We start from the raw sequence: 25,535 nt of genomic DNA on the forward strand, positions 1-25,535 counted from the left end.
TTAGGTTACCTATCAATAGGTTAATGAATAGGCATCTGTAGGTTTTGTACCGGTGACCCTACGAGAACTTTCACACTGAGAAAGAGGCACATGCTAGTACTAAGTTTAGTTTTATCAAAGAAATACATGTGCACGTATATCAGCCCCAAAGAGTCACAGGGACATACAGCCTGTAATGCAAAGCATTGATCCTTCTGCCCAGCTCTTGAGGTCTGCTCTGCAGGGATACCCACCCACTACTCTTGGGGGCCACTTCCGGTATTTGTTTCTGTGGTTCTAAGTGATTTACTATTTCCTGCTTTTTCTTGGTTTTCTAAAGAGTTACCTACTGACTTCTTGTCATGGTAGGTATCTCTCTTCCCTTCTGTCCTTCAGTAATGTTATTTTTCCTGTATGTGGCAGCATTGGCATTCAGTATCCTGGGCATATAAATTGATGCTGAGTCTTGCGGTGAAGGTTCTGTGCGCTCACCAGTTTTATGACGAACTGGATCGCTTACAACAACTCTTCGAGAGAGAGGCCAAATGATAGGGTTTGGCTGTGTCCCCACCCAAATCTCATCTTGAACTGTAGCTCCCGTAATTCCCACATGTGATGGGAGGAACCTGGTGGGAGGTTACTGATTCATGGGGTGGGTCTGTCCCCCACTGTTCTCATGATAGCGACTAAGTCTCATGAGATCCAATGGTTTTATAAAGGGGAGTTCCCCTACACACACCCTCCTGCCTCCCACCACGTAAGCTGTGTCTTTGCTCCCCCTTTGCCTTCTGCCATGATGGTGAGGCCTCCCCAGCCATGTGGAACTGTGAGTTCATGAAACCTTGTTTTCTTTATAAATCACCCAGTCCTGGGTGTGTCTTTGAGAGCAGTGTGAGAACAGACTAATAGTCCAAATGACTGAAATCAAGGTGTCGGTCCAGCCACGCTCTCTGGAAAGGCTCTAGGGGAAGATCTGTTCTGGTCTCTTCCAGCTCTGGTGGCTGCCAGCATTTCTTGGGTTGTGGCCTCATCACTCTCATCTCCACCTCTGTGGTCTCACTGCCACCTGCTACGTCTTCTCTGGGTGTCGGTGCCTCATCTCCCTGTGCTCCTACATTGAGAGGATATGTGCAAGTGTATTAGCCTCCCAGACAATGCAGGATAAGTTCCTCTTCTCTAGATCCTTAACCTAATCACTTTCTGGGATACTATCAGGTAATATTTATTCTTTTGCTGTATACCTTTCTATAGATAGATCTTAGTTTATATTTAACCTTTTCTTGTTGACAGAAATCTAGGCTTCCAGGCTTTTGAAAATACATTAAGCAATACTTTGATAAATGCCATATCATATTGTGCATATCCACAAATGTTTTCTTAGAAGACATTGTTTTTTGGGTTTTTTTTGTTTTTTTTGTTTTTGTTGTTGTTGTTGTTTGAGATGGAGTCTCCCCGTCACCCAGGCTGGAGTGCAATGGCATGATCTCCGCTCACTGCAACCTCTGCCTCCCAAGTTCAAGCCATTTTCCTGTCTCAGCCTCCTGAGCAGCTGGGATTACAGGTGCACACTGCCAACACCTGGCTAATTTTTTGTATTTTTAGTAGAGACACAGTTTCACCATGTTCCCTAGGCTGGTCTCGAACTCCTGAGCTCAGGCAATCTATCTGCCTTGGCCTCCCAAAGTGCTGGGATTACAGGTGTGAGCCACCACGTCCGGCCAGATCATCAAATTATTTAACTGTCTTCACTTTGTGCAGCTTTCTACCACTGCATTCCCACAAAACCCTGGAAGGCAGAGTTTGTCTTATTCGAGTCTTTGGGTGGGAACTTTGTAACTGGATCATTCCTAACTCTGAAATTTATTCTGACCATTGTTAGGTCTGTGTATCTCTCTCTCTCTCGCCTTACTTCTGCTTTAGACCACAGAAGAAAATACAGAGAGAAAATGAAGGCTAAAGTGTTGGAGAAGTGGGACAACATCCCTTGGCCTGAAGACCACGTGTATATCCGTAGTACATCACAGGATGAGCACCAGGAACTGCAGAACCTGCTAGATCCTCCTGGGACGGGAGCCCAGGCCCAGACCATAGTCCTGGCGGGGAGGGCGGGGGTCGGGAAGACCATCTTGGCAATGAAGGCTCTGCTGCATTGGGCAGATGGAGTTCTCTTTCAGCAAAGGTTCTCCTATGTCTTCTATCTCAGCTGCCATATGACGAGGTACATGAAGGAAACTACCTTTGCCGAATTGATTTCTCGGGATTGGCCCTATTCTGATGCCCCCATTGAAGAGTTCCTGTCTCAGCCCGAGAAGCTCCTGTTTATCGTTGATGGCTATGAGGACATGATCGCAGTAGAGCCAGACTCTGAGGGGTTGGACGATGGCCTGCCATGTACAGACTGGTACCAGGAGCTCCCGGTGACCAAAATCCTCCTCAGCTTGTTGAAGAAAGAATTGGTTCCCCAGGCCACCTTACTCATCACAATCAAGACCTTTTACCTGACCTATCTTAAGGGCTTGGTGGTGAATCCATGCTTTGTACAGATGACAGGGTTCACAGAGGAAGACCTGTGGGTCTATTTCATGAGACACTTTGACGATTCAAGCGAAGTGAAGAAAATCCTGCAACAGATACGAAAAAACGAAGCTCTGTTTGATGCCTGCCGTGCCCCCATGGTGTGCTGGATTGTATGCTCCTGTCTGAAGCAGCCGCAGGTGAGGCATTACGCGCTGCCGTCGGTCACCGAGACCACCACCGGTCTGTACGCCCGCTTTTTCAGCAGCATCTTCTCCACAGCAGAGGTGGATCTGGCAGATGACAGCTGGCCAGGACAATGGAGGGCCCTCTGCAGTCTGGCCATAGAGGGGCTGTGGCCTATGGCCTTCACGTTTAACACACAGGCCCCTCAGCGCGAGGGCCTGGAAGTGCCTTTCCTTGATTATCTCTACCAGCTCAATATTCTGCAGAAGGTCAGTGACTGTGGGGGTTGCTTTTCCTTCACCCACCCAAGTTTGCAGGAGTTTTTTGCAGCGCTGTCCTTTGTGCTGGAGGAACCTGAAGAATTCCGTCAGCATGCCACAAAGTCTGAAGAGATGAAGCTGTTACTGCAGGATGCCTTGGTTAACAAAGAACCCTATTGGATTCCTGTGGTTCTTTTCTTCTTCGGTCTTCTAAACAGAAACATAGCAAGAGACCTGGAAGATACTTTGCATTGCAGAATGTCTCCCAGGAAAATGGAGGAATTATTCAAGTGGAGGGAAGAGTTAGATAAGGCAGAAAGTGCCTCCGTCCAATTTGATGTTCTACGGTTTTTTCACTGCCTACATGAGTCCCGGGAGGAAGACTTCGTAGAGAAGATGTTGGATCGTACCTTTGAAGTGGACCTTAATATTTTAAGGGACAAAGAACTCAAAGCTGCTTCATTTTGCCTAAAGCAGTGTAAAAGGTTGAATAAGCTAAGGCTTTCTGTTGGCAGTCACATCCTTGAAAGGGACTTGGACACTCTGGAGTGAGTAATACAGAACCATTTCTTTGTCAACTGTCTGCTGATTTCTCGGGCTCTGTGCAAATTCTTTCATGCAAAACTGGGGATTTGTTGTCGTTAGGTGTCACTGGTTATTTCCTACCAAACGTGCTGGACCAGCTCCATCTCAAAAGGATATTCTCCTTTAGTCATCCTCTGGTTTCTTAGATACTTTAATCTACTTAGAGATAGATTTCGATCTTTATCTATTTTATTGTTGTTTGTTTGGTTTTTTTATAGGGTGTTTTGCTCTGTCACCAGGCTGACATGCAGGGCCACAATCTCTGCCTCCTGGGTTCAAGGGATTCTCCTGCCTCTCAGCCTCTTGAGTAGTGAAGATTACAGGCATGTGCCACCACACCCAGCTCATGTCTTTGGATTTTTTAGGAAAGACAGGGTTTTCCCATGTTGGCCAGGATGGTCTTGATCTTCTGACCATGTGAGGCACCCGTCTCTGCCCCCCAAAGTGCTGGGATTACAGGTGTGAGCCACCATCCCCGGCTCACACTTACCTTGTCATCATTCCCGAAACAACACAGTCTAACCACTATTTACAGAGCATTTACATCATGTTGGGTATCGTAAGTAATCTAGCGATGATTTATGGTATGTGAAAGGATAGGCTTAGGTTATGTGCAAATATGCCATTTTACTTTTTTTATTTTTCCTTTTTGAAACGGAGTCTTACTTTATCCACCAGGCTGGAGTGCAGTGGCACAATCTTGGCTTCCTGCCACCTCCACCTTCCAGGTGCAAGTGAGTCTCACGTTTCAGCCTCCCAAGTAGCTGGGATTACAGGCGCCCACCACCATGCCCTGCTAATTTTTGTATCTTTAGTAGAGATGGGATTTTATCGTGTTGCCCAGGCTGGTCTCGAACTCCTGACCTCAAGTGATCCGCCCACCTTGGCCTCCCAAAGTGCTGGGATTACAGGTGTGAGCCACCACCCCTGGCCAGTATGCCACTTCATACCAGGGACTTGAGCGTCCTCAGATTTTAGAGTACATGGGAAGTCCTCAAACCAACTCTCGGATACTGAAGGATGGCTATATGTTGATATGTATTGGATGTAATTGGTCATGTCTTGGAATCCCTAAAACATAAATTGGGGCCGGGCGCAGTGGCTCACGCCTGTGATCCCAGCACTTTGGGAGGCCGAGGTGGGTGGATCATGAGGTCAAGAGATTGAGACCATCGTTGTCAACATGGTGAAACCCCGTCTCTACTAAAAATACAAAAAATTAGCGGGGCATGGAGGCTGTGGCAGGAGAATTGCCTGAACCCAGGAGGCGGAGGTTGCGATGAGCCGAGATAGCGCCATTGCACTCCAGCCTGGTGACAGAGCGAGCCTCCGTCTCAAAAAAAAAAAAAAAAAAAACATAAATTGGGAACTTCTTTAGATAGGATTCAATGTGGGAGCACGTGACTAACTGCTCTTAAAATGCTTCCCCATGAATGATTTCGTTCATTGTGAGGACTGATGATGTGAGCATCGTTCCTCATTTTAGGTATGTTCACCCCGCACTTGAAGATTTCACGCCTTCCCAAAAGCTGGTACTAGATACTCTGATGCTGTGGTCATTTGTCACTTGTCCGTTCTTCTTACCTGTTTCCTCAGTAATTTTAAATGGACTCTATGATTACCCAGTTAACTGGGATATTTAACACAGGAATGAGCATGCACGCATGCCCACGTCACCATGCATGCATCTCACGACTTGCCAGAAAGAACACCACAGATGCTTCTGGTCACCTAAAACCAAGTTTGTTAGCCCTACTTCAGTAAGGGAAAGGCACCTTATGGAGTCGAGTCATGTCTGAGGAGCAGAAAGACAGAGGAGGATGTCTGTGGATTTTCAGAACCTGTGGTGGGTGATGATGGGGGTGGGTGGGTGATGATTGATTGGGGTGGGTGAGTGATGGATTTTTGTTTTAAGGTGGGTGATTTTTATTTTGTTTGATTTTAACATGGGCGATTTGATTGTTTTTTGTTTTTTGTGTTTTTTTTTAAGGTGGGCGATTTTATTTATTTATTTTTTTAAGATGGGCGATTTGATTGTTTTTTTTCTTAAGGTAGGCAATTTGTTTTTTTTTTAAGGTGGGCGATTTGATTTTTTTTTCTAAGGTGGGCAATTTGATTGTTTTTTTTTAAGGTGGGCGATCTGATTTTTTTTTTTTTTTAAGGTAGGCAATTTGTTTTTTTTTTTAAGGTGGGCGATTTGATTTTTTTAAGGTGGGCGACTGATTTGAATGTGTTTGGTAGGGGTGGGTGACTGATTTGAATGTTGTTTGATAGGGGTGGGTGACTGATTTGAATGTGTTTGGTAGGTGGGTGATTGATTTGGTTGTTTTTGGTAGTGGTGGGTGGATGATTTGATTCTGGTTTTTTTTAGGGGAGGGTGATTTGATTTTGGTTTTAAGCGTGGGTGATTGATCTGATTTTGTGTTTTTTAGGGGTGGGTGGTTGATTTGTTGTTGTTGTTTGTTTTTTTTTTTAAGGCATGGGTAATTTGGTTTTGTTTTTCTTTTAGGGGTGGGTGATTGATTTTATTTTTTTTCAGGGTGGGTGATTTTTTTAGGGGTAGGTGATTTTTTTAGGGGTGCATTTTTTTAGGGGTGGGTGATATTTTTAGGGGTGGGTAACTTTTTAGGGGTGGGTGATTTTTTTTCTGGGGTGGATGATTTTATATTTTTTTTAGGGGTGGGAGATTTTATTTTATTTTTTAGGGATGGGTGATTTTTTTTATTTTCAGGGGTGGGTGATTTTATTTTTAGGGTTGGGCGATTTTATTTTATATATATTTTCGGGGTAGGTGATTTCATTTTTTGTTTTAGGGGTGGGTGATTTTATTTTACTTTTTTAGGGGTGGATGTGTGATTTTATTTTAGGGATGGGCGATTTTATTTTATATATATTTTTAGGGGTGGGTGATTTTTTTTTTAGGGGTGGGTGATTTTATTTTATGTTTTTTAGGGGTGGGTGATTTATTTTCTTAGGGGTGGGTGATTTTACTTTTTTTTAGGGGTGGGCGATTTATTTTCTTAGGGGTGGGTGATTTTACTTTTTTTTAGGGGTGGGTGATTTATTTTAATTTTTAAGGTGGGTAATAAAAGGTAGATAATTGGTTTGGATTGGCCAGAGTTTGACATAACTGCCCTGCACTGGTAGGCCAGCGTCTTGAAGCAAGTGTTGAGAGTTAGCCCGGGCAAGTAAGCCAGGCACTCGGGTCCTTGTCTTATCACCCAAGAGCAGCTGTTCCCTAGAGCAGGGAATGAAGGTGTCTGTGTCTGAGTCCAGTATTACTTGGGAAGAAAACAGGCTTCTGTGCTTTGTCCCAGATGGCCGAGTACAGGGATGTTAAACCACACTTTGGTTTCAATTCTCAATTCCTATTCTTAGGATATTCTGATTAACCAGATCTGAGATGGGCCCTGGAAATCTTTATTTGAAAATAGACATGTGCACACCCCCAAAGCTAGAAACACGGTTCCAACAGTGTCGCAACTCTGGGCTTGCAGGGTACAACTGCACATCCCCCGGAAGTAATTCAGAAACATTTCTTCTGTTTTACTTCCCTCATCTCTTGTGAAATAAAGTTTGACTTAGGATTTTCATACTTGATTATAATTCTTACTAACATTCAGAGCCTATTGGATTAGGGATTTTTTTTGGTTTTGAGAATGTGTGTTGCTCTGTTGCCCAGGCTGGAGTGCAGTGGCATGATCTCCACTCACCGCAACCTCTACCTCCCAGGTTCAGGCAATTCTCCTGCCTCAGCCTCCCGAGTAGCTGGGACTACAGGCACACACCACCATCCCCAGCTAATTTTTGTATTTTTGGTAGAGACAGGGTTTTACCATGTTGGCCAGGGTGGTCTCGAACTCCCAAAGTGCTGAGATGCCAGACGTGAACCACGGCCCCCAGCCACATTAGGAAAATTGTAATAATTTTGTTAGGGCTTTCTGTGTCCCGGAGGTTGTATTCTGGGTGTTGCTGAGGCTAATTTGCTCTAATCTGCCTTCTCTCTCTCCTTCATGAAGGACAAGCGTGGTCAGTTCCAGGATGCATGCGTGGAACAGTATTTGCTCTACGTTGGTCAGAAATGAGAATGTGCGTGAACTGGACCTGAGTAACAGCAAGCTCCATGCCTCGTCTGTGAAAGCTCTCTGTCTTGCGCTAAAAAATCCAAGATGCAAACTCCAAAAGCTGACGTAAGTGTGAGACGCCAGCAGTTCAAGAGGGTACGCTAGGAGAATCACCCCACTTCTTTCTCGATGAGTGCAGTTGGTTATCTGTTTTCCAGGAGGCAAGCGAGGTGCCCAGGAGAGTGAAATAAACTGTGCTCGTATTTATGAAAGTGCTATCAGGCGAAGTAGGCTGAAATTTCTAAATGTCGATCTATGACGAATGATCTTGCACTGGGACCTCAGTCCTGCTGTTTTGAGCTGGATTTGAAGGGGTAGAAATCGTCTAGGATATGGTGGAGGCAACGCACTTGAGAAGAGCTACAGACGTGTGTCGTCTGTGAGAACTGTTTTGTGTCCTAAGAAAAAGTAGGTGGTATTTGATGGGTCGCTCCTGTGTTGAGTGAGTTCTGGGCATCTCTGTGTGCCACGTTCTGCTCTCAGTTCTGAGGTTCTAGCAGTGAAGCCAACAGATAAGTCGTGCCATCAGGGATCTTACATGTGTCAGGGGAGCAAGAAAAATCATCGTAATGGCATCCGAGAGGGTGGCATCTTCCAAAGAAAGGGAAAACCGGAGGCTCAGAAACGATGTGTGAGGAGGGTGGCTTGCGTTTTTTAGGCAGGAAAGGCAGAAGGGCCTCACCGAAAAGGTATTTGAGTAAAGACTGACTTGGCTCATGGTGAGGGAGGAAGAGGGACCGTGCCTGTGGACACCTGGGAAAGAGATCATTCCACATTGAGAAAACAGGATAGAAGGCACCGTGGAGAACACGTGCCCTCCATGAGGAGACCATGCTTAGTAATACCAAGAGGGGCGTCACGGGGAGTGGGCGAGTGAGCAAGGGGGAGTGTCCTCTCCGGAGCTGGAGCACCACTGTGGACTGAAGCACGTTGGTCCCCCTGCTAATAGGATCCAAGGAGGAATGAATGACAGGGTGTCAGATCTGGCTTGAAGATCAGAAGGAATTAGCACACGGAGGTGGACCTTGTGTAACCAGCAAGTGGGAGAAAGAGCTGTAGAGGAGAGAGTGATGCTGAGCGTTGAATCGGAGGTGGGATTTGTTTGATCTGGAATCTTGGCCAATGAATTGTCTGGCTTTCCCCCTACCATTAGGGCTTACTTTCAAGGGCTAAAACCTAGATGAGTATGTTGATTCAACCAGTTAAGAGTGAAAGGTTTGATCATAATGACTTTGTTCAAACCTCGGTGTATTGGGTAAGCTGGACCAGACTCAGGAGAGGAAGCCACAGGTGGCTGTGACCGTGGCCTTCTTTTATTTATTTAATACTTTAAGTTCAAGGGTTCAAGTGTATGTTTGTTACATAAGTAAATGTGTGTCATGGGGGTTTGTTGTCAAGATTATTTCATCACCCAGATATTTTTATTATGTTTTAATCTTTTTTTGAGATGGAGTCTTACTCTGTCACCAGGCTGGAGTGCAATGGCATGGTCTTATCTCACTCCAACCTCCACCTCCTGGGTTCAAGGGATTCTCCTGCCTCAGCCTCTCGAGTAGCTGGGATTACAGGTGCCCACCACCATGCCCGGCTAATTTTTGTATTTCAGTAGAGATGGGGTTTCACCATGTTGGCCAGGATGGTCTTGATCTCCTGACCTCATGATCCATCTGCCTCGACCTCTCGAAGTGCTGGGATTACAAGCGTCAGCCACCGCACCCGGCCTCATCTTGCAGACACTAATCCCGGTACCCATTCATTATTGTTTCTGATCCTTTTCTGTTACCCACGCTTCCCAACAGGCCCCAGTGTGTGTTGTTGCCCATGTGCTCATATCCTTCAGCGCCCACTTAAAAGTGAGAACATGTGGTATTTGGTTTTCTGTTCCTGCATTAATTTCCTAAAGATGAGGGCCTCCAGCTCCATGTCCCTACAAAGGACATGTTCTCATTCTTTTTTATGGCTGCGTAGAATTCCATGGTGTATAGATACCATATTTTCTTTGTCTAGCCCGTCACTGATGGGCATTTAGGTTGATTTCATGTCTTTGCTATTGCGAATAGTGTTGCAATTAGCACACATGTGCATGTGTCTTTCTAATAGAGTGATTTATGTTCCTTTAGGCACATAGCCAGTAATGGAATTGGGCAGTCTTTTTAATTTTTTCTTTTAATATTTAAATTTCGGTCTTATATAGTTCTCAAGGAGAAAAGTTCTGGAAAATACAAGATAATTATTCTTGCTGGTTTTTTCTAGGTTGGATTGTGTGGGGGGTGTGGGGGGGAAGGCGGATCATTTCCCAGAAGAGAGGCAGCCCCAGGACCTCTTCACCATAGGTCTCTAGGAGAGGGAGGGAAGGAGGGAGGGAGGGAGATTCCTGACTTAGTACATCCAACTGAGCTTACTGACTTTCTGGGGAGTACCAGTACCATGACTCGGCCCTTGTTTTTTTGATTCCTTGTGTCCCCTGTATAACCTTGGCAGTGGGTGTGGTGGAGGGCAGCTTGAGGTGGCAGCAGGATCCTGGAAACCAGTCTTTTCCCTCAATCCAGCTGTTGTGTCCCTTCCCACCCGCAGGTGCAAGTCGGTAACTCCTGAGAGGATTCTCAAGGAGCTCATTCTTGCCCTCCAGGGTCACAGCAAGCTGACCCATCTGAACTTGAGCTCTAACAAGCTGGGAAAGACTGCCCCCCTGATTCTTAAAGCCTTGAGACACTCAGCCTGCAAACTCAAGTATCTGTGGTAAGTCTTTGGCTCTCTAGATCTGTTGGGGGGTTGAGAGAATACCCCTAGATTCCACGATCCATTGGGAGGGCTGACAGCATTAAGCACTGTAGCAAAAGGAGACAGAGAAAGATGAGTAAAGGAAAAAGTTCCGATGTGTAGAGAAGTAGTTCTCAAGTTTTACTGTCTATCAGCCTCACTTCTGGGGAGCTTTTTTTATTTTGTTTTGTTTTTGAGACAGCGTCTCATTCTGTTGCCCAGGCTGCAGTGCAGTGAGGCGATCTGAGTTTGCTGCAACCTCTGCCTCCTTGGCTCAGGAAATCCTCCCACCAGAGTCCCGAGTAGCTGGGACCACAGGTGTGTGCCACCACACCCAGCTAATTTTTGCACTGTTTGCAGAGATGCGATTTTGCCATGTTGCCCAGGTTGGTCTTGAACTCCTAGACTCAAGTGATCTCCCTGCCTCAGCCTCTCGAGTGCTGGGATTATAGGTATCAGGCACTGTGCCTGGTCCAAGCTAGCTGGTGTTTTGAAATACAGATTCCAGGAACTCAATTGCAGAGACCCTGCACATTTGGGGTGGGACCTGAGAAAGAGGTGTGTCTGTGTGTGTGTCTGTGTGTGTCTGTGTGTCAGTCAGTCTCTCACTCTGTTGCCAGGCTGGAGTGTAGTGGTGCTATCTTGGCTCACTGCACTCCGCTTCCTAGGTTCAAGCAATTCTCCTGTCTCAGCCTCCTGAGTAGCTGGGACTACAGGCGCCCGCCACCACACCCACCTAATTTTTATATTTTTAGTAGAAAAAGGGTTTCTCCATGTTGGCCAGGCTGGTCTCAAACTCCTGACCTCAGGTGATCCGCCCACCTCGGCCTCCCAAAGTGCTGGGATTACGGGCATGAGCCACTGTGGCAGGCCGAGAATGAGCACTTCCAATAGGCTACCAAGTCGTGCTCTTGCTGGACCACGGACCACACTTTGAGTAGCATGGACATGCAGGCCATCCAACCTCTGAAAGGGATGAGGAAGAGGGAGGAAGTCAGCTTTTGTTCAGAGAGCAGAGTGGGTCTCTAAATGCAGATCACTCCTTCCAAGAGTAATTAATGGGCCGGGTGCAGTGGCTCACGCCTGTAATCCCAGCACTTTGGGAGGCCGAGGCGGGTGGATCACGAGGTCAAGAGATGAAGACCATCCTGGTCAACATGGTGAAACCCCGTCTCTACTGAAAATACAAAAACATTAGCTGGGCATGGTGGTGTGTGCCTGTAATCCCAGCTACTCAGGAGGCTGAGGCAGGAGAATTGCCTGAACCCAGGGGGTGGAGGTTGTGGTGAGCCGAGATCGCGCCATTGCACTCCAGCCTGGATAACAAAAGCGAAACTCTGTCTCAACAACAACAAAAAAAAGAGTAACTAATGGTTTGTCTCGGGGCCTCTGTGTTAGGTTGGAATCCTGTGGTCTTACCCATCACATTTGTCAGCAATTTCTCAAACTCGCCAAGAACTCGAGTCTGAACTTCCTCAGCCTGGGGGACAACGATCTCTCTGATATGAAAAGCCCGAGGGAGTCCTCCACACTACCAAAGAATCCCCTGACGGAGCTGTCGTGAGTCTTGCTGCCTTTCCAAAGCATCTTTACTGCAAGTTTGGGTGGCACAGCAGGGGTGGTATCGGGGTATGTTTTGGGGAATCTCAGGGATCCACCTACTGTGTTTACTTATCACATTGACATGGTTTGCTTTTCTTTTTTTCTTTTTTCTCTTTACTTTTCTCTTTTGTAAGATGGAGTCTTGCTCTGTCACCCAGGCTGGAGTGCAATGGCTGGATCTCGGCTCACTGCAACCTCTGCCTCCTGGGTTCAAGTGATTCTCCCGCCTCAGCCTCCCGAGTTGCTGGAATTACAGGCACGCGCCACCATGCTCAGCTTTTTTGTTGTTGTTTGTTGGTATTTTTGTAGAGATGAGGTTTTGCCATGTTGGCCAGGCTGGTCTTGAATTCCTGACCTCAGGTGACCGCCCTGCCTTGGCCTCCCAAACTACAGGCATGAGCCATGGCGCCTCTTCTTCGTTCCCACCACTCGCTCTGGGCCTCGGTTCCAGCCAGCTTTGCCCTCCCCTGATCATGGCTGTCTGACCAGGCAGTCTTTCTTTGCATAATCTCCTTAGGCTTCTTTGATCCTCCCCAGATCTAGGGGTTTTCCACTGATTTGATTTTGCCCCCCCCCCCACCAGGGGACATGTGGCAATGCCTCGACAACATGGTTGGTTGTCCCGGAGGTGCAAAGGATGCTATTGATGTGTAACATCTAGTGGATAAAGGCCAGTTATGATTGACATCTGGTCATGCACAGGTGAGCCCCTCATTCCACACCTAGGCGTGATCCAGCTCACACGTCCAGAGGGCTGAGGGTCAGAAGACCCTACCTTGACTCATCTTTATCTCCTTCCTGTGCTTTTTTTTTTTTTTTTTTTTTTCTTTTTCGAGAGGGAGTCTCCCTCTGTTACCCAGGCTGGAGTGCAGTGGCACGATCTTGGCTCACTGCAACCTCTGCCTCTTGGTTTAAGCGATTCTCCTGCCTCAGCCTCCCTAAGTAGCTGGGACTACAGACATGCACCAGCATGCTCAGCTAATTTTTTTTTTTTTTTAATAGAGAAGAGGTTTCACCATGTTGACCAGGTTGTTCTTGAACTCTTGAACTCAGGTGATCTGCCTGCCTTGTCCTCCCAAAATGCTGGGATTATAGGCTTGAGCCACCATGCCCGGCCCTTTTTCTCTTTCAAGCTTTTGTTCTTTCTCCAGTTTAATCTTCCTGTAATGTTGGGGTCTCGGGAGTTAAGGGGTCAAGAACGAAAAGGAACCTGGGTGTCACTGCTGAGGCTCACCTTGCTCCTGCACGTCCCACAGCCTGGAGAAATGCCACCTATCGGGGCCCAGCTGTCAGGACCTGGCCTTGTTCCTGATCAGCATCAGACGAGTCACTCGACTGTGCCTGGGATTTAATCGCCTCCAAGACTCTGGCATGCAGCTGTTGGGTGCTGCCCTGACTCACCCCGAGTGTGTCTTAGAGAGGCTGGAGTAAGTGTTCCCCGGCTCCACTTCTAGAAAAGACTCTGTGCACACAGAGAGCAAGAGCAAGGCTTTCTTCACTTGAGATCTATTGACAGCATTAAAAAGTAACATTCATTGAGTCATGACCGTGTGCCGGGAATTGCTCTAAAACAGATTTTGAGCAGCATCCTGGGTCTGTTGGTTCCATCTCTGGCGGTCATGCCGAGAAACTTCATTTCCACAAGGACCCTAGGAAGCGATGAACTTTTTGGTCCACCGGTGTGTGAGCTCCCAGCAGAGACAGATGAGGCCTCAAGGTCCAGGTGGTAGATAGGACAGATAAACTTCCTCCTCAGGTGGGAGACGGTTTTATGAGTGACCTGTAAAAACAATAGATACAAAGAAAAACAAAGGAGAATGAGAGTCGGATGACAGGGGTGGGGTTGATGTCCCAGCAGTCCTGTCTCACCAGCCTTTGTGAAGAGGTGAGCAAGGGAGGCAGCTGTATGCAGAGAAGGAACAGCGGCACAGAAGGCCTGACGTGGGAAGGAGCCCAGCGTGTTGGAGGAGCAGGGAGGAGCTAGCGTGGCTGGGGTAAAGTGAGTGAGGGTGGCAGTGCTGGCAGGTGGAGGTGCCTGCGATGTGCTGGGCTGTGTTGGAATCTGTTTTGTTCAGAGTGACATGGAAAGCCTTCCTTGGCTTTGAAGGGGGACGTTATCTTAATCTGACCTACTTTGAAAGACGGTGCAGGCTGCTGTTGAAGGGTGGGCACTAAGATGCCCGTACGAGCAAGAGATGGGACTCCTATCCGCCAGGCGGGAGGGTAGGAGGGGCGGCCTGTAGGGTGGCTATAGGAGTTCGGGATGGACCAGAGGTAGTGTTGGAGAATTTCAGAGGCGGGAAAGACCGTTGAGGTTGCAGGAGTTCTGGTGTACCTAGCCCAGCACAGATTCGCATCCAGGATGGCTGAGTGCCTCACAAAGACAGGGCTTGACTTTTTTTTTTTTTTTTTTGAGACCGAGTTTCGCTCTTGTTGCCCAGGCTGGAGTGCAATGGCGCGATCTCGGCTCACCGCAACCTCCGCCTCCTGGGTTCAGGCAATTCTCCTGCCTCAGCCTCCTGAGTAGCTGGGATTACAGGCACGCGCCACCATGCCCAGCTAATTTTTTGCATTTTTTTAGTAGAGACGGGGTTTCACCATGTTGACCATTATGGTCTTGATCTCTTGACCTCGTGATCCACCCGCCTCGGCCTCCCAAAGTGCTGGGATTACAGGCTTGAGCCACCGCGCCCGGCCTAGGGCTTGACTTTTTGTACGTGAAGTACACAGTGGCACTAAGATGAGTTAGCAGGTGCAGAACAAAGACAATTCATCAAGCAGTGACAGGCACCTAACTTCGGCTCACTTCGGACTGTTGCTGTGAGACCCAGATGTTCACTCTGTGTAGAGCTCAAGGGTTCTAGCACAGGCCCCGTCTATGGCCTCTGCTGCAGCGCCCAGAAGGCCGGCGTCTTGCCTCTTGCACATTCTTTATGACCTTCACTGTGTTGAAGTTATCAGCTATAGAGAACAAGAATGCAAGAATTCATTAACTTATAAAACTTGCAAAGTAGCTCACAATTCCACGGGAGGGGGAAGGACTCACAGAAGACAATGGAATTCCTGCTTCTCTTTGCTGCATTAATTTTATTTTTGTATTAGGTTGCTTTAATTTTTCTTCTCCCTCTTCAGTAGAGCTAAGAGGGTTTGCTGATGGATTCCAGGTGGTTTAGGAGGGAGGGTACCAAGAACACCTCCCAGAGGATGAGGTTGGCAGCCAGGGAAAGGACAGGACCGTTCTCCAACACAGGGAATGTTGGGGGCAGAGCAGGGGCTGGTGAAAGCGTTTGGGTTGGGACGCAGGAGCTCGAGATGCCTGTAGAGCAACCATGCAGAGACGGTACGGGAGCAGTCGTAGGCAGGACCATGCAGAGAGGGTACGGGAGCAGTCGTAGGCAGGACGACGGGCGTCCAGAGGACTGCTGGGTGGGGATGAGAGCCCCTGTGCCGTGGTGCACGTGGTGAGACGCTTCAGGGCTCTTCTTCTCCGGCGGCGTGGCGCTTCTCTGGTGCAGGTGTGGAATAGAGGGGAAGCTGGGTTTTCCTCAGACTGGACGATTGTCAGGTGAGTATAAAAAACACAGAACTGGCCAAGGGCCTCTAGGTGTCACCAAGTCAATTACCGTGGAGAACCACAGACTTGGAAGCGGCAAAGGAGCAAAGGGCTGGTGCTCATTCAGCACTGAGTCTCCGTGACTGAGCACGTCGATAGGTGATTCATACATAGAATGTGAGTTAATAGTGTGTGTAATGATATGTGTGTGATCATGATACAGTGTAGAACTGTAACACCATTATCATAACAATTATAATTAGTATTATAACCCTAAATAACTTATAACCCTCAGATAGTTTAACTTTATTATAATCCTAATAATTAGTAAAATTATAATTGTGTTAATTCTACACATTGGAACATGATCATACACAATTATAATTTTAACTATATAATCACAACTATAATTATGTAAACAATTATAATTTATAATGTAATTGTGATTATATGCATATACATGTATAATTGTAACATGTATCGTGAAATTCGATGAAATATGTATTATGTAATATGTAATTACATACTATGTAATTATAGTTAATATTTAACATGATATTTTATCACTACATATATTTTCATAAAACATGTTAACACATATTATGCAGTACATACATATCTGATACATGCCATCTCCATTTGTGATGTAATTTATCTTCCGTAACCTGCACACTGCCTGTTTGCCGAGTGCCGTCCCAAGCACATGTGTGCTCATGTCTCGATCGCTGATGGCTCTGATAGACCATCCTGCTGCACTTCAGGATGGAAGGCAATGTAAGGCTGAAGGGACAGCAGCAACTTGTTGAGGGTTTCCCAGCTGCCGACGGAAAAGCCCATTCGGACCCACAACCAGCTGGCTCCACAGCTGGGGGTTTATCACCACTGCCTTGGAGCCTTGAAAGTTTTTTTTTCTCAATCTTTTCCTAAACCAACCACTAATAAGCACAGATTTGGTGTGCTCATTGCAGAAATCTGGACCGAGGGAGGGATATGGTGCACAGGACACTGGCGCAGCCTGGGTTGGTGTCCAGCTGGAAAGAAAGACGGTGGTCCAGGGAGCTGCTGTGTGGGTGGACTTGGGACGCCTGGGTCTGGCCTGCTTTCCTGAGCACCCGTCTCTGGCTCTCGCCCTGCAGGCTCTGGTTTTGCCAGCTGGGAGCACAGGGTTGCAGGCACTTGTCAGATGCTCTCTTGCAGAACAGGACCCTGATGCACCTGAATCTGAGCAAGAACTGCCTGGGAGATGAGGGAGTCAAGTTCCTGTGTGAGGCGTTGGGTCGCCCAGATTGTAACCTGCAGAGCCTGAAGTAAGTTTTCTTGGCTCCGTCTCATTCCGTGGATTGAAGAGAGCAAGGGAAATTGGCCCACCAATGCTTGAGTCCCTGCTGGGGGCTGAGTGAGGTGTGGACTAGCTCTTGGCTGTAGAGGAGCTTCTGGTTTTCTTGGGGCTATGGGATGGGGTGGTCCCTGTGAGGGGAGCGTGGGATGGCTGTGAACATGTGTGTTTCCGGGGTTCCTTGGAACCAGCCCTCAAGTTTTTGATGTTTCTCTGGGAGGACGCGGGAGTCAGCCCAGAGTCATACATGCGGCTACACTTCATGGTGAAAGGACACAAGGCAAATCAGCAAAGGGAAAGGGACTCGGGACCAGCACAAGCTCCGAGGAGTCCTCTTCCTGTGCAGTCACACGAGACGCACTGAATTCCTCCGGCAACCAGCTGAAGCAATCACGCCAAGTGTGGTCTACCAGGGCAGCTCATTAGAGACGCTGTGTCCTGAATTTTTACCGGGTGCTGGTAATGTGTGGTTTACCATGTACCAAGGCATGAAATCACCGTGCCTGGCCAGTCAGCGTATTTTTTATTCTTCAAGCGGAATTTGAAACTTAAGAGTAGAGAGAAGAGCATATAACCTAATCCATGTTGAAACTTCAACAGTTACTGATTCACAGCCTATCTCCTTACATCTAAAACTTCACCAACACTCAGTAATGGGATCACTGGGTCAAATGGTAGTTCTGGCTCTAGATTCTTGAGGAATCGCCACACTGTCTTCCACAATGGTTGAAATAATTTCTTCCTCTAAGATTATCTTGAGGCCCATCCCAAGGGTCACACGTCTTCCTTTGTAAACGCAAAGTTGTTTTATGTTTGTATCTGCATTTATAAGAATGAAGTTGAGTGTGTTTTCAAATGCTGACAACCATTTATATAAACATCCAGATAAAAAAACCTGTTGATAACATTTGCTGACGGGTTTTTTTTTTAATCCTACTGCATTTTTTTCCCTACTAACTTGGAGGTATTCTTTGTTTTTAAAATTTTAATCTCTTTACTGTAAATTTAGCATCTGTATGTATATTTTGGGGTTCAAAGTGTTAGGATTATCTTTATTGTAAATTTACCATCTGTATGTATATTTTGGGGTTCAAAGTGTTAGGATTATGAATACAATGTGGAATAATTAAGCTAGTTAACGTGCCCGTCACCTCAAATACTTTTGTCGGGGTAATAACATTTGGAGGTGCTTACGTTAGCAATTTAGAAAGGCAGAATATTAACTATCTTCATCATGCTGTGCAACAGATCGCAAGGCTGGGTGTGTGTAGTGGCTCACACCTGTAATCCTAGCACTTGGGGAGGCTGAGGCAAGGCAGATCACGAGGTCAGGAGTTCGAGACCAGCCTGGCCAACATAGTGAAAATTCATCTCTACTTAAAAATACAAAAATTAGCCGAGTGTGGTGATGGATGCCTGTGATCCCAGCTGGTGTAGTGGTGCACACCTGTAATCCCGGCTACTTGGGAGGCTGAGGCAGGAGAATCACTTGAACCCAGGAGGCAGAGGATGCAGTGAGCCGAGACCACACCATTGCACGCCAGCCTGGGTGACAGAGTGAGACTGTCTTAAAAAAAAAAACACCCAAACCTAACAACTATATTCCTGCTGGCTGAGACTGTTACACCCTTCGACCACCATGTCTAAGCTCTACGGCCATCTGGCTGTGTGGGGTTTGATTTGCACGTATGGTTTATCAGGCTGGCAGTTCTCAGACTTGGCCTTCGGTGGTTTAGCCACATGGACATTTTTCAAACTTTTTTTTTTTTAAAGGGTTAAGGATTTTGAATTCCCATGTGCCTTCTCCACAGAAGGGTATCAGCCTTGCAACGTTCCTCTCCTCCTGTCTCTTCCTCCTTCCTCCTCTCGTCATCCCTCCCCGATAGTCCTGTGTGTTCTCCAGTCACCTGGAGTAACTATTTTGAGCTTATTACCACACAGAAATTCAGTCGGGAAAATGCAGACCTGCCATTAGGGTAGGTTTCCGGTCTCTTCAGCTCTTCGGCTGCACTCGAAGGCTTAGACAGGTGCACTGTGGCAACCAGGGCAACTCCAGGTGCTGGGTGGCAAACATCAAAGAGATGCCCTTCACGCTGGCACACCTGCAGCGGGCACGGGGGGAGAGGGCTGCACTGCTGTGCCATCTTTCTTTCTGTCGCGGGTAAATAGAGCCCCTGGAGGTGTCTGGGTCCTCCTGACTCGCACCCTCCCGATTCAAGGTGTAGGACAAACGTCTGGCTTCGGAGTCTCTCCTTTCCTGGGATGTGAGATGGGCAGGTGTGAGCACGGCATGCCTTCAAGGTGCAATCACTCTTCCCCCTTCTGTATATTTTTGTTTTGCAGTTTGTCAGGTTGCTCTTTGACAAGAGAGGGCTGTCAAGAGCTGGCTACTGCCCTCAAGCACAATCACAATGTGAAAATCTTGGACGTTGGAGAAAATGATCTTCGGGATGATGGCATCAAGCTGCTGTGTGACGCTCTGAAACCTTCACATCATGCTTTGTACACACTTGGGTGAGTTGATGCTGTTCTTCCCACAGAGTCTCCCGTCTCTATTCTCGGGGAGATCCAACAGTAGGATCCCATCAGGGGTTAGAAAGTGAGACAGAGTAAGGACAAAGGCCTCCTTTAAGAAATCTTGGCCAGGCACGGTGGCTCATGCCTGTAATCCCAGCACTTTGGGAGGCCGAGGTGGGTGGATCACCTGAGGTCAGGAGTTTGAGACCAGCCTGGCCAACACAGTGAAACTCGATCTCTACTAAAAATATAAAAATTAGCTGGGTATGGTGGCCAGCGCCTGTAATCCCAGCTACTCAGGAGGCTGAGGCAGGAGAATTGCTTGAACCTGGGAGGCGGAGGTTGCAGTGAGCCAAGATTGCACCATTGTACTCCAGCCTGGGCAATAAAAGCAAAACTCCACCTTAAAAAAAAAAAAAAATGTCTACTGCTGGATGATAAGCTCTGAGTTTAGAAAGGTGTTTACTCTTGATACCACCATCCTTGGTACACTGTAAATACTGTTTCTCCCAGTCCGCCCACTGTGGGTGCCAGGTGCTGGGGGGTGGGGCGCAGCCTGCTCTCTGCACGGCGAATCTTCAGTTTTCAACCATCATGCAATGTGTACTCAGCAGACTAAGATGGTCTGTTCTCAAACCTAGTATTTTTTGCCAAACGTGGCTGACATGGTAGCAATCTCTTATGTAGGGAATGGCTCCAGGGTTGGTTAATACAATAGCTCAGTGATGTTTGCAGAAAAGGTGTTTATTAGGATTTGTTAGTATCGAATGAACCGAGTCAAACTTACCAGCCACCTCAAACCTCTATTCAGAGATTGTTAAATCTACTTTATAGACACCACGAATTAAATTATTGGTTTAAACATAAACTAGACTTGTTCTCTCATAGGCCTTAAAGAGACATGAATAGCTTAATGTTATCTGCAGTGCCAAATTTAAGATAGTTTGGCATAAATGCATTCTGAATCAAGTTCATCTTTACTTCCAAAAAACCAGTGAAGCAATTTATTGAACTATTTCCTTAAGAGAGACACATTCCGACTTTTTTCTTTCTAAAAGAAGGGCTTTATGGTTTGTGGTGTTTTTTTTTTTTTTTTTTTTTTAAATTTTTATTTTTTGAGACGGAGTTTCGCTCTTGTTACCCAGGCTGGAGTGCAATGGCGCGGTCTCGGCTCACCGCCACCTCCGCCTCCTGGGTTCAGGCAATTCTCCTGCCTCAGCCTCCTGAGTAGCTGGGATCACAGGCACGCGCCACCATGCCCAGCTAATTTTTTGTATTTTTAGTAGAGATGGGGTTTCACTATGTTGACCAGGATGGTCTCGATCTCTTGACCTCGTGATCCACCCGCCTCAGCCCCCCAAAGTGCTGGATTACAGGCTTGAGCCACCGCGCCCGGCCACCTTTTCTTAAAAAAAAAAAAGAATATGAAATAACCACAACAAAGAAAAAGAAATAATCACAATGCATGTCACAGTTCGTTGTGAACTCAGATGGGAGATTTCTGCTGTGTTAAACCAATCTAATACACCTTCTCACTTTTGTCTTTGTGTTTCTAGTAGCTAGTCAACCATACGTTCAAATTTGGTATTGCTGAATTTAGAAATAAGACAGAAAAAAGTATCAACAAGGAATAATTGTGCTATTTCAGTTCTTTTAAAGATCTAATAAACTCACATGAAAATGGTTTGTCTCACATTCTGGCAGGGTAAGTTTTTGTTTCCTCCTCCATCAAATACAGTTTAAAGTAGTATCCACCTTTGATAGGCTTGATAGATGGGTTAGATGAGTTAGGTCTAAGTATTAAAAGGTGGCTGGGTGTGGTGGCTCACGCCTGCAATCCTAGCAGTTTGGGAGACTAAGGCGGGCAGATCATGAGGTCAGGAGATTGAGACCATTCTGGCCAACATTTTGAAAACCCATCTCTACGAAGAGTACAAAAATTAGTTGGGCATGGTGGCGCGCACCTGCAGTCCCAGGTGCTCGGGAGGCTGAGGCAAGAGAATCACTTGAACCCTGGAGAAGGAGGTTTCAGTGAGCCGAGATCACACCACTGCACTCCAGCTTGGCAACAGAGCAAGACTCCATCTCAAAAAAAAAAAAAAAAAAAAAAAAAGGTTCCCAGCATGGACTAAGATGGAGTAAGGACTCCCCTCTTAAGCACTCTGTTGTAGTAAGTTTTTTCCTCTAGATGTGGCATCACTTTTTACTTCTGAGTCTCAGAGGACTATCACTTACGCTTTCTTCCCGCCCGCCCCTAGGTTGGCAAAATGCAATCTGACGACTGCTTGCTGCCCGCCTCTTGCCTCTGTTCTCCGCAGCAGTAAGACCCTGGTCAACCTGAACCTTCTAGGCAATGAGCTGGATCCCGATGGTGTCAAGATGCTATGTAAGGCCTTGAGGAAGTCGACATGCAGGCTACAGAAACTCGGGTAATCCCCACTGACTTTTCCACAGGGAAGAACCTGCGGAGACCAGGCTAGACTGACGAGGCTTCTGAAGCATGTGCCAGGTTTACACGGCACTCCGTTTCCCCGGGCCGTGCCGGCTGATGGAGCTCTCAGTAAGGATGGGAATGACCTCTGTGCACTGTGCACCTGCCGCCTGGCCACTAGCTGCATCCGATAAATGGGCACTTGAAATATGCTTAGTGTGACTGAGACCCGAGTTAATAGTTTTGTTTTCTTTTTTGAGACAAGAGGGTCACTCTGTTGCCCAGGCTGGAGTGCAGTGGTGGGATCTTGGCTCACTGCAACCTCCACTTCCCAGGTTCAAGCAGTTTTCCTGCCTCAGCCTCCTGAGTAGCTGGGATGACAGGTGCCTTCCACCATGCTGCCTAATTTTTGCATTTTTGTAGAGACAGGGTTTCGCCATTGAACTCCTGACTGCAGGTGATCCACCCGTCTCAGCCTCCCAAAGTGCTGGGATTACAGGGTTGAGCCACCGTACCTGGACTGTTTGATTTCCTTTTTTTTTTTTTTTTTTTTATAGATAGTCTTGCTCTGTCACCCAGGCTGGAGTGTAGTGGCATGATTTCAGCTCACTTCAACCTCCACCTCCTGGTTCAAATGATTTGCATGCCTCGGCCTCACTAGTAGCTGGGACTATAGGCGTGTGCCACCATGCCTGGATTTTTGTTCTTTTTTTTTTGTATTTTTAGTAGAGACAGGGTTTAATCATGGTCAGGCTGGTCTCGAACTTCTCACCTCAGTTGATTCACTCACCTTGGCCTCCCAGAGTGCTGGCATTATAGGTGTGAGCCACTGCTCCTGGCTAGTAGCCTGTTTCAATGTAAATTTTTACTTTTATTAGGTTGATGCCAAAGTAATTGTGGTTTTGCTATTACTTTTAATGCAATGGTTTTAAAGTAATGGTTTTTGCCATTACTTTCAATGGCAAAAACGGCAATTACTTTTGCACCAATCTAATATTCAAATCTTTTCTTTTCTCTTTTTTTTTTTTTTTTTGAGATGGAGTCTTACTCTGTCACCAGTCTGTGGTGTAGTGGGGCAATCTTGGCTCACTGCAACCTCCGCCTCCCAGGTTCAAGCAATTCTCCTGCCTCAGCCTCCTGAGTAGCTGGGTTTACAGGAATGTGCCACCATGCCCAGCTAATTTTTGTATTTTTAGTAGAGATGGGGTTTCACTATGTTGGCCAGGATGGTCTTGATCTCCTGACCTTGTGATCCACCAGATTCGGACTCCCAAAGTGCTGGGATTACAGCTGTGAGCCACCTCACCCAGCTATACTTACAATTTAACAGCCACATACGGCTAATGACTCCCGTATTGGATGGTGCAGCCCTAGAGACTTGCGGGTATTTTGAGAGCCCACTTACTTTCATCAGGCTGGTACCTGCTCTACCTTTCACTCCAGAGCCATTCACTGATGGCTGCTTTTTCAATACTCTGGGCCCAGCACCATGGCCTGGTAGGCAGCATGAAAACAAATGGACACACGCCTTGTCCTCGTGAGCCTGGAGTTCTCCTCCAGGAGGTAACAGGTCTGAGACACACAAGCCATCCTGCTGTCATGAGTGCTGGGAAAGAAGGTCTGGGTTGAGATGTGGAGGCAGGGGGGTGATCAGAAGAGCGAGGAGCTTGCCTGAGCTGGTACCATTGATCCTGAGTCCCAAGGAGGCTGGAAGGAGGAGTCCATGTATCAGGAAGGGACCACGAGAGGTGGAATGTACTAAGAATGTCTGAGTAGCATGTGCAAAGGCCCTGAGGTTGCCCCAAGCTGTATGTTGCCCCTTTGAGGCACTGAAAGAAGATCATTTAATGGGAACTCTTTCCGCCCCATTCAGTATTCTGAGAGGAAATCCGAAAGGTAAGCAGGCTCATGCCTGTAATCCCAGCATCTGTGAGGCCAAAGCAGGAGGATAACTTGGGGCCAGGGTTTTGAGACCAGCGTCGGCCACATAGGGAGATCTGTCTCTACAAAAAATTTTTTTTAAATATTAGCTCGGCATGGAGGCACACACCTTTGGCCCCAGCAACTTGGGAGGCTGAGGTGGGAGGACTGCCTGAACCCAGGAGTGCGAGAAGGCAGTGGGCGATGATCATGCCACTGCACTCCAGCCTGGGTAACGGAGCAAAGACCCCCCTCTCAAAAAACGTTGGGGGTGGTGGAGAAATGAAAGCAGTGAACAGTTGTTACCAGATACATTTCAGCAGAAGTCATCTCAGGTGCCAAGAAACCTGGCTTATTTTCGGAAGCGAGTCAGAATCTGCACATGTAGATTTAAGATACGGTGTTGCCAACTTCACACTCGAGTGGTGCATTCTAAAAAGGGCTCCGGGGCCGGGCGCAGTGGCTCACGCCTGTCATCCCAGCACTCTGGGAGGCCGAGGTGGGCGGATCACCTGAGGTCGGGAGTTCAATACTAGCCTGATCAACACGGAGAAACTCCATCTCTACTAATAATACAAAATTAGCCCGGTGTGGTGGCGCATGCCTGTAATCCCAGGTACTCGGCAGGCTGAGGCAGGAGTATCGTTTTAACCCGGGAGGCGGAAGTTGCAGTGAGCCAAAATCACACCATTGCACTCCAGCCTGGGCAACAAGAGTGAAATTCTATCTCAAGAAAGGGCGTGGGGGCTCTGGGACGGCGACTGTTAGAGTTGAAGCTTCTCTATGGTCAGTCATGCATGTGTGCAGAAGGGACCTTCTGACTGGGTGCCCAGACCCTCGCTTACTCTCGAAGACAACGCTCAGCTTTTATTTTCCAAAAACTGCTAGACACCGGTTGCGAGGAAGTGCTTCGATTTATTCAGTGTCAGTGGCCTGAGTGACCCTGGCCTGCCCACGAGGTCTCTTGTGTCATCTTCACTGTGGTTTTCTCAACCTCTGCCTTTGCGGTTGTGCCTTTTCTCTATGGAAAGGGGTTCCTGTGCCCTCAAATTTTATCCCGACATCGATGGGTAAGGCTAGGGAGGTGGGAGGTCCCACTCGAAGGGTAAACAAAAGTTACCCTTCATTTATGTCTTTTTTTTTTTTTTTGAGACGAAGTCTCTCTCTGTTGCCAGCTTTGAGTGCTATGGTACGATCTTGGCTCACTGCCACCTGCACCTCCCAGGTTCAAGCAGTTCTCCTGCCTCAGCCTGTTGAGAAGCTGGGATTACAGGCGTCCACCACCACACCCAGCTAATTTTTTGTATTTTTAGGAGAGACGGGGTTTCACCATGTTGGCCAGGCTGGTCTCTGTTTCCTGACTTTCTGGTACACCTGCCTCAGCCTCCCCAATTGCTGGGATTACAGGCGTCAGCCAGCGTGCCGGGCCGCATTTGTTACGTCTGTCTATGAGGCACCTGACCTTCATTTTGCTTTGCCACTCTGCCACTTTACTCTGTACCACGCCTGTACTTTCACTTCTGACACTTCCCTGCTTCCATCCAGTCCGCTGGTGATGAGCACAGGGGCAGGGTCCATGTCACTGTGATAGTGAATAGGGCTGTGATGAACTCCCAGACATGTGGTCCATATACACCATGGAATACTACACAGCCACAAAAAGGGATGAAAGCAGGTCCTTTGCAGCAACGTGGCTGTAGTTGGGGACCATTAGCCTAAGTGAATTAATGCAGGAACAGAAAACCGAAGATCACATCTTGTCTTGAGT

The 25,535-nt window shown here is 47.3% G+C and overlaps 1 protein-coding gene across 2 annotated transcripts in view; it reads left to right on the plus strand.

Moving 5' to 3' along the window:
- Window positions 1-25,535, plus strand: part of NLRP13 (NLR family pyrin domain containing 13) — a 32,640-nt gene that overhangs the window by 5,784 nt on the left and 1,321 nt on the right. Inside the window, exons 5-11 of one of the 2 annotated variants that reach the window (XM_003944037.3) lie at window positions 1,900-3,487; window positions 7,544-7,714; window positions 10,223-10,387; window positions 13,267-13,437; window positions 16,700-16,870; window positions 19,243-19,413; window positions 21,675-21,802. In XM_003944037.3, the coding sequence (XP_003944086.3) occupies window positions 1,900-3,487; window positions 7,544-7,714; window positions 10,223-10,387; window positions 13,267-13,437; window positions 16,700-16,870; window positions 19,243-19,413; window positions 21,675-21,802 (2,565 nt within the window). Of the gene's footprint in view, window positions 1-1,899; window positions 3,488-7,543; window positions 7,715-10,222; window positions 10,388-13,266; window positions 13,438-16,699; window positions 16,871-19,242; window positions 19,414-21,674; window positions 21,850-25,535 lie in introns of those variants that run through there. The other variant, XM_010331929.3, reaches the window with a different exon arrangement.

The sequence above is a fragment of the Saimiri boliviensis genome, chromosome 14, assembly GCF_048565385.1.
Source record: "Saimiri boliviensis isolate mSaiBol1 chromosome 14, mSaiBol1.pri, whole genome shotgun sequence".
NCBI classification, from domain to species: Eukaryota; Metazoa; Chordata; class Mammalia; order Primates; family Cebidae; genus Saimiri; species Saimiri boliviensis.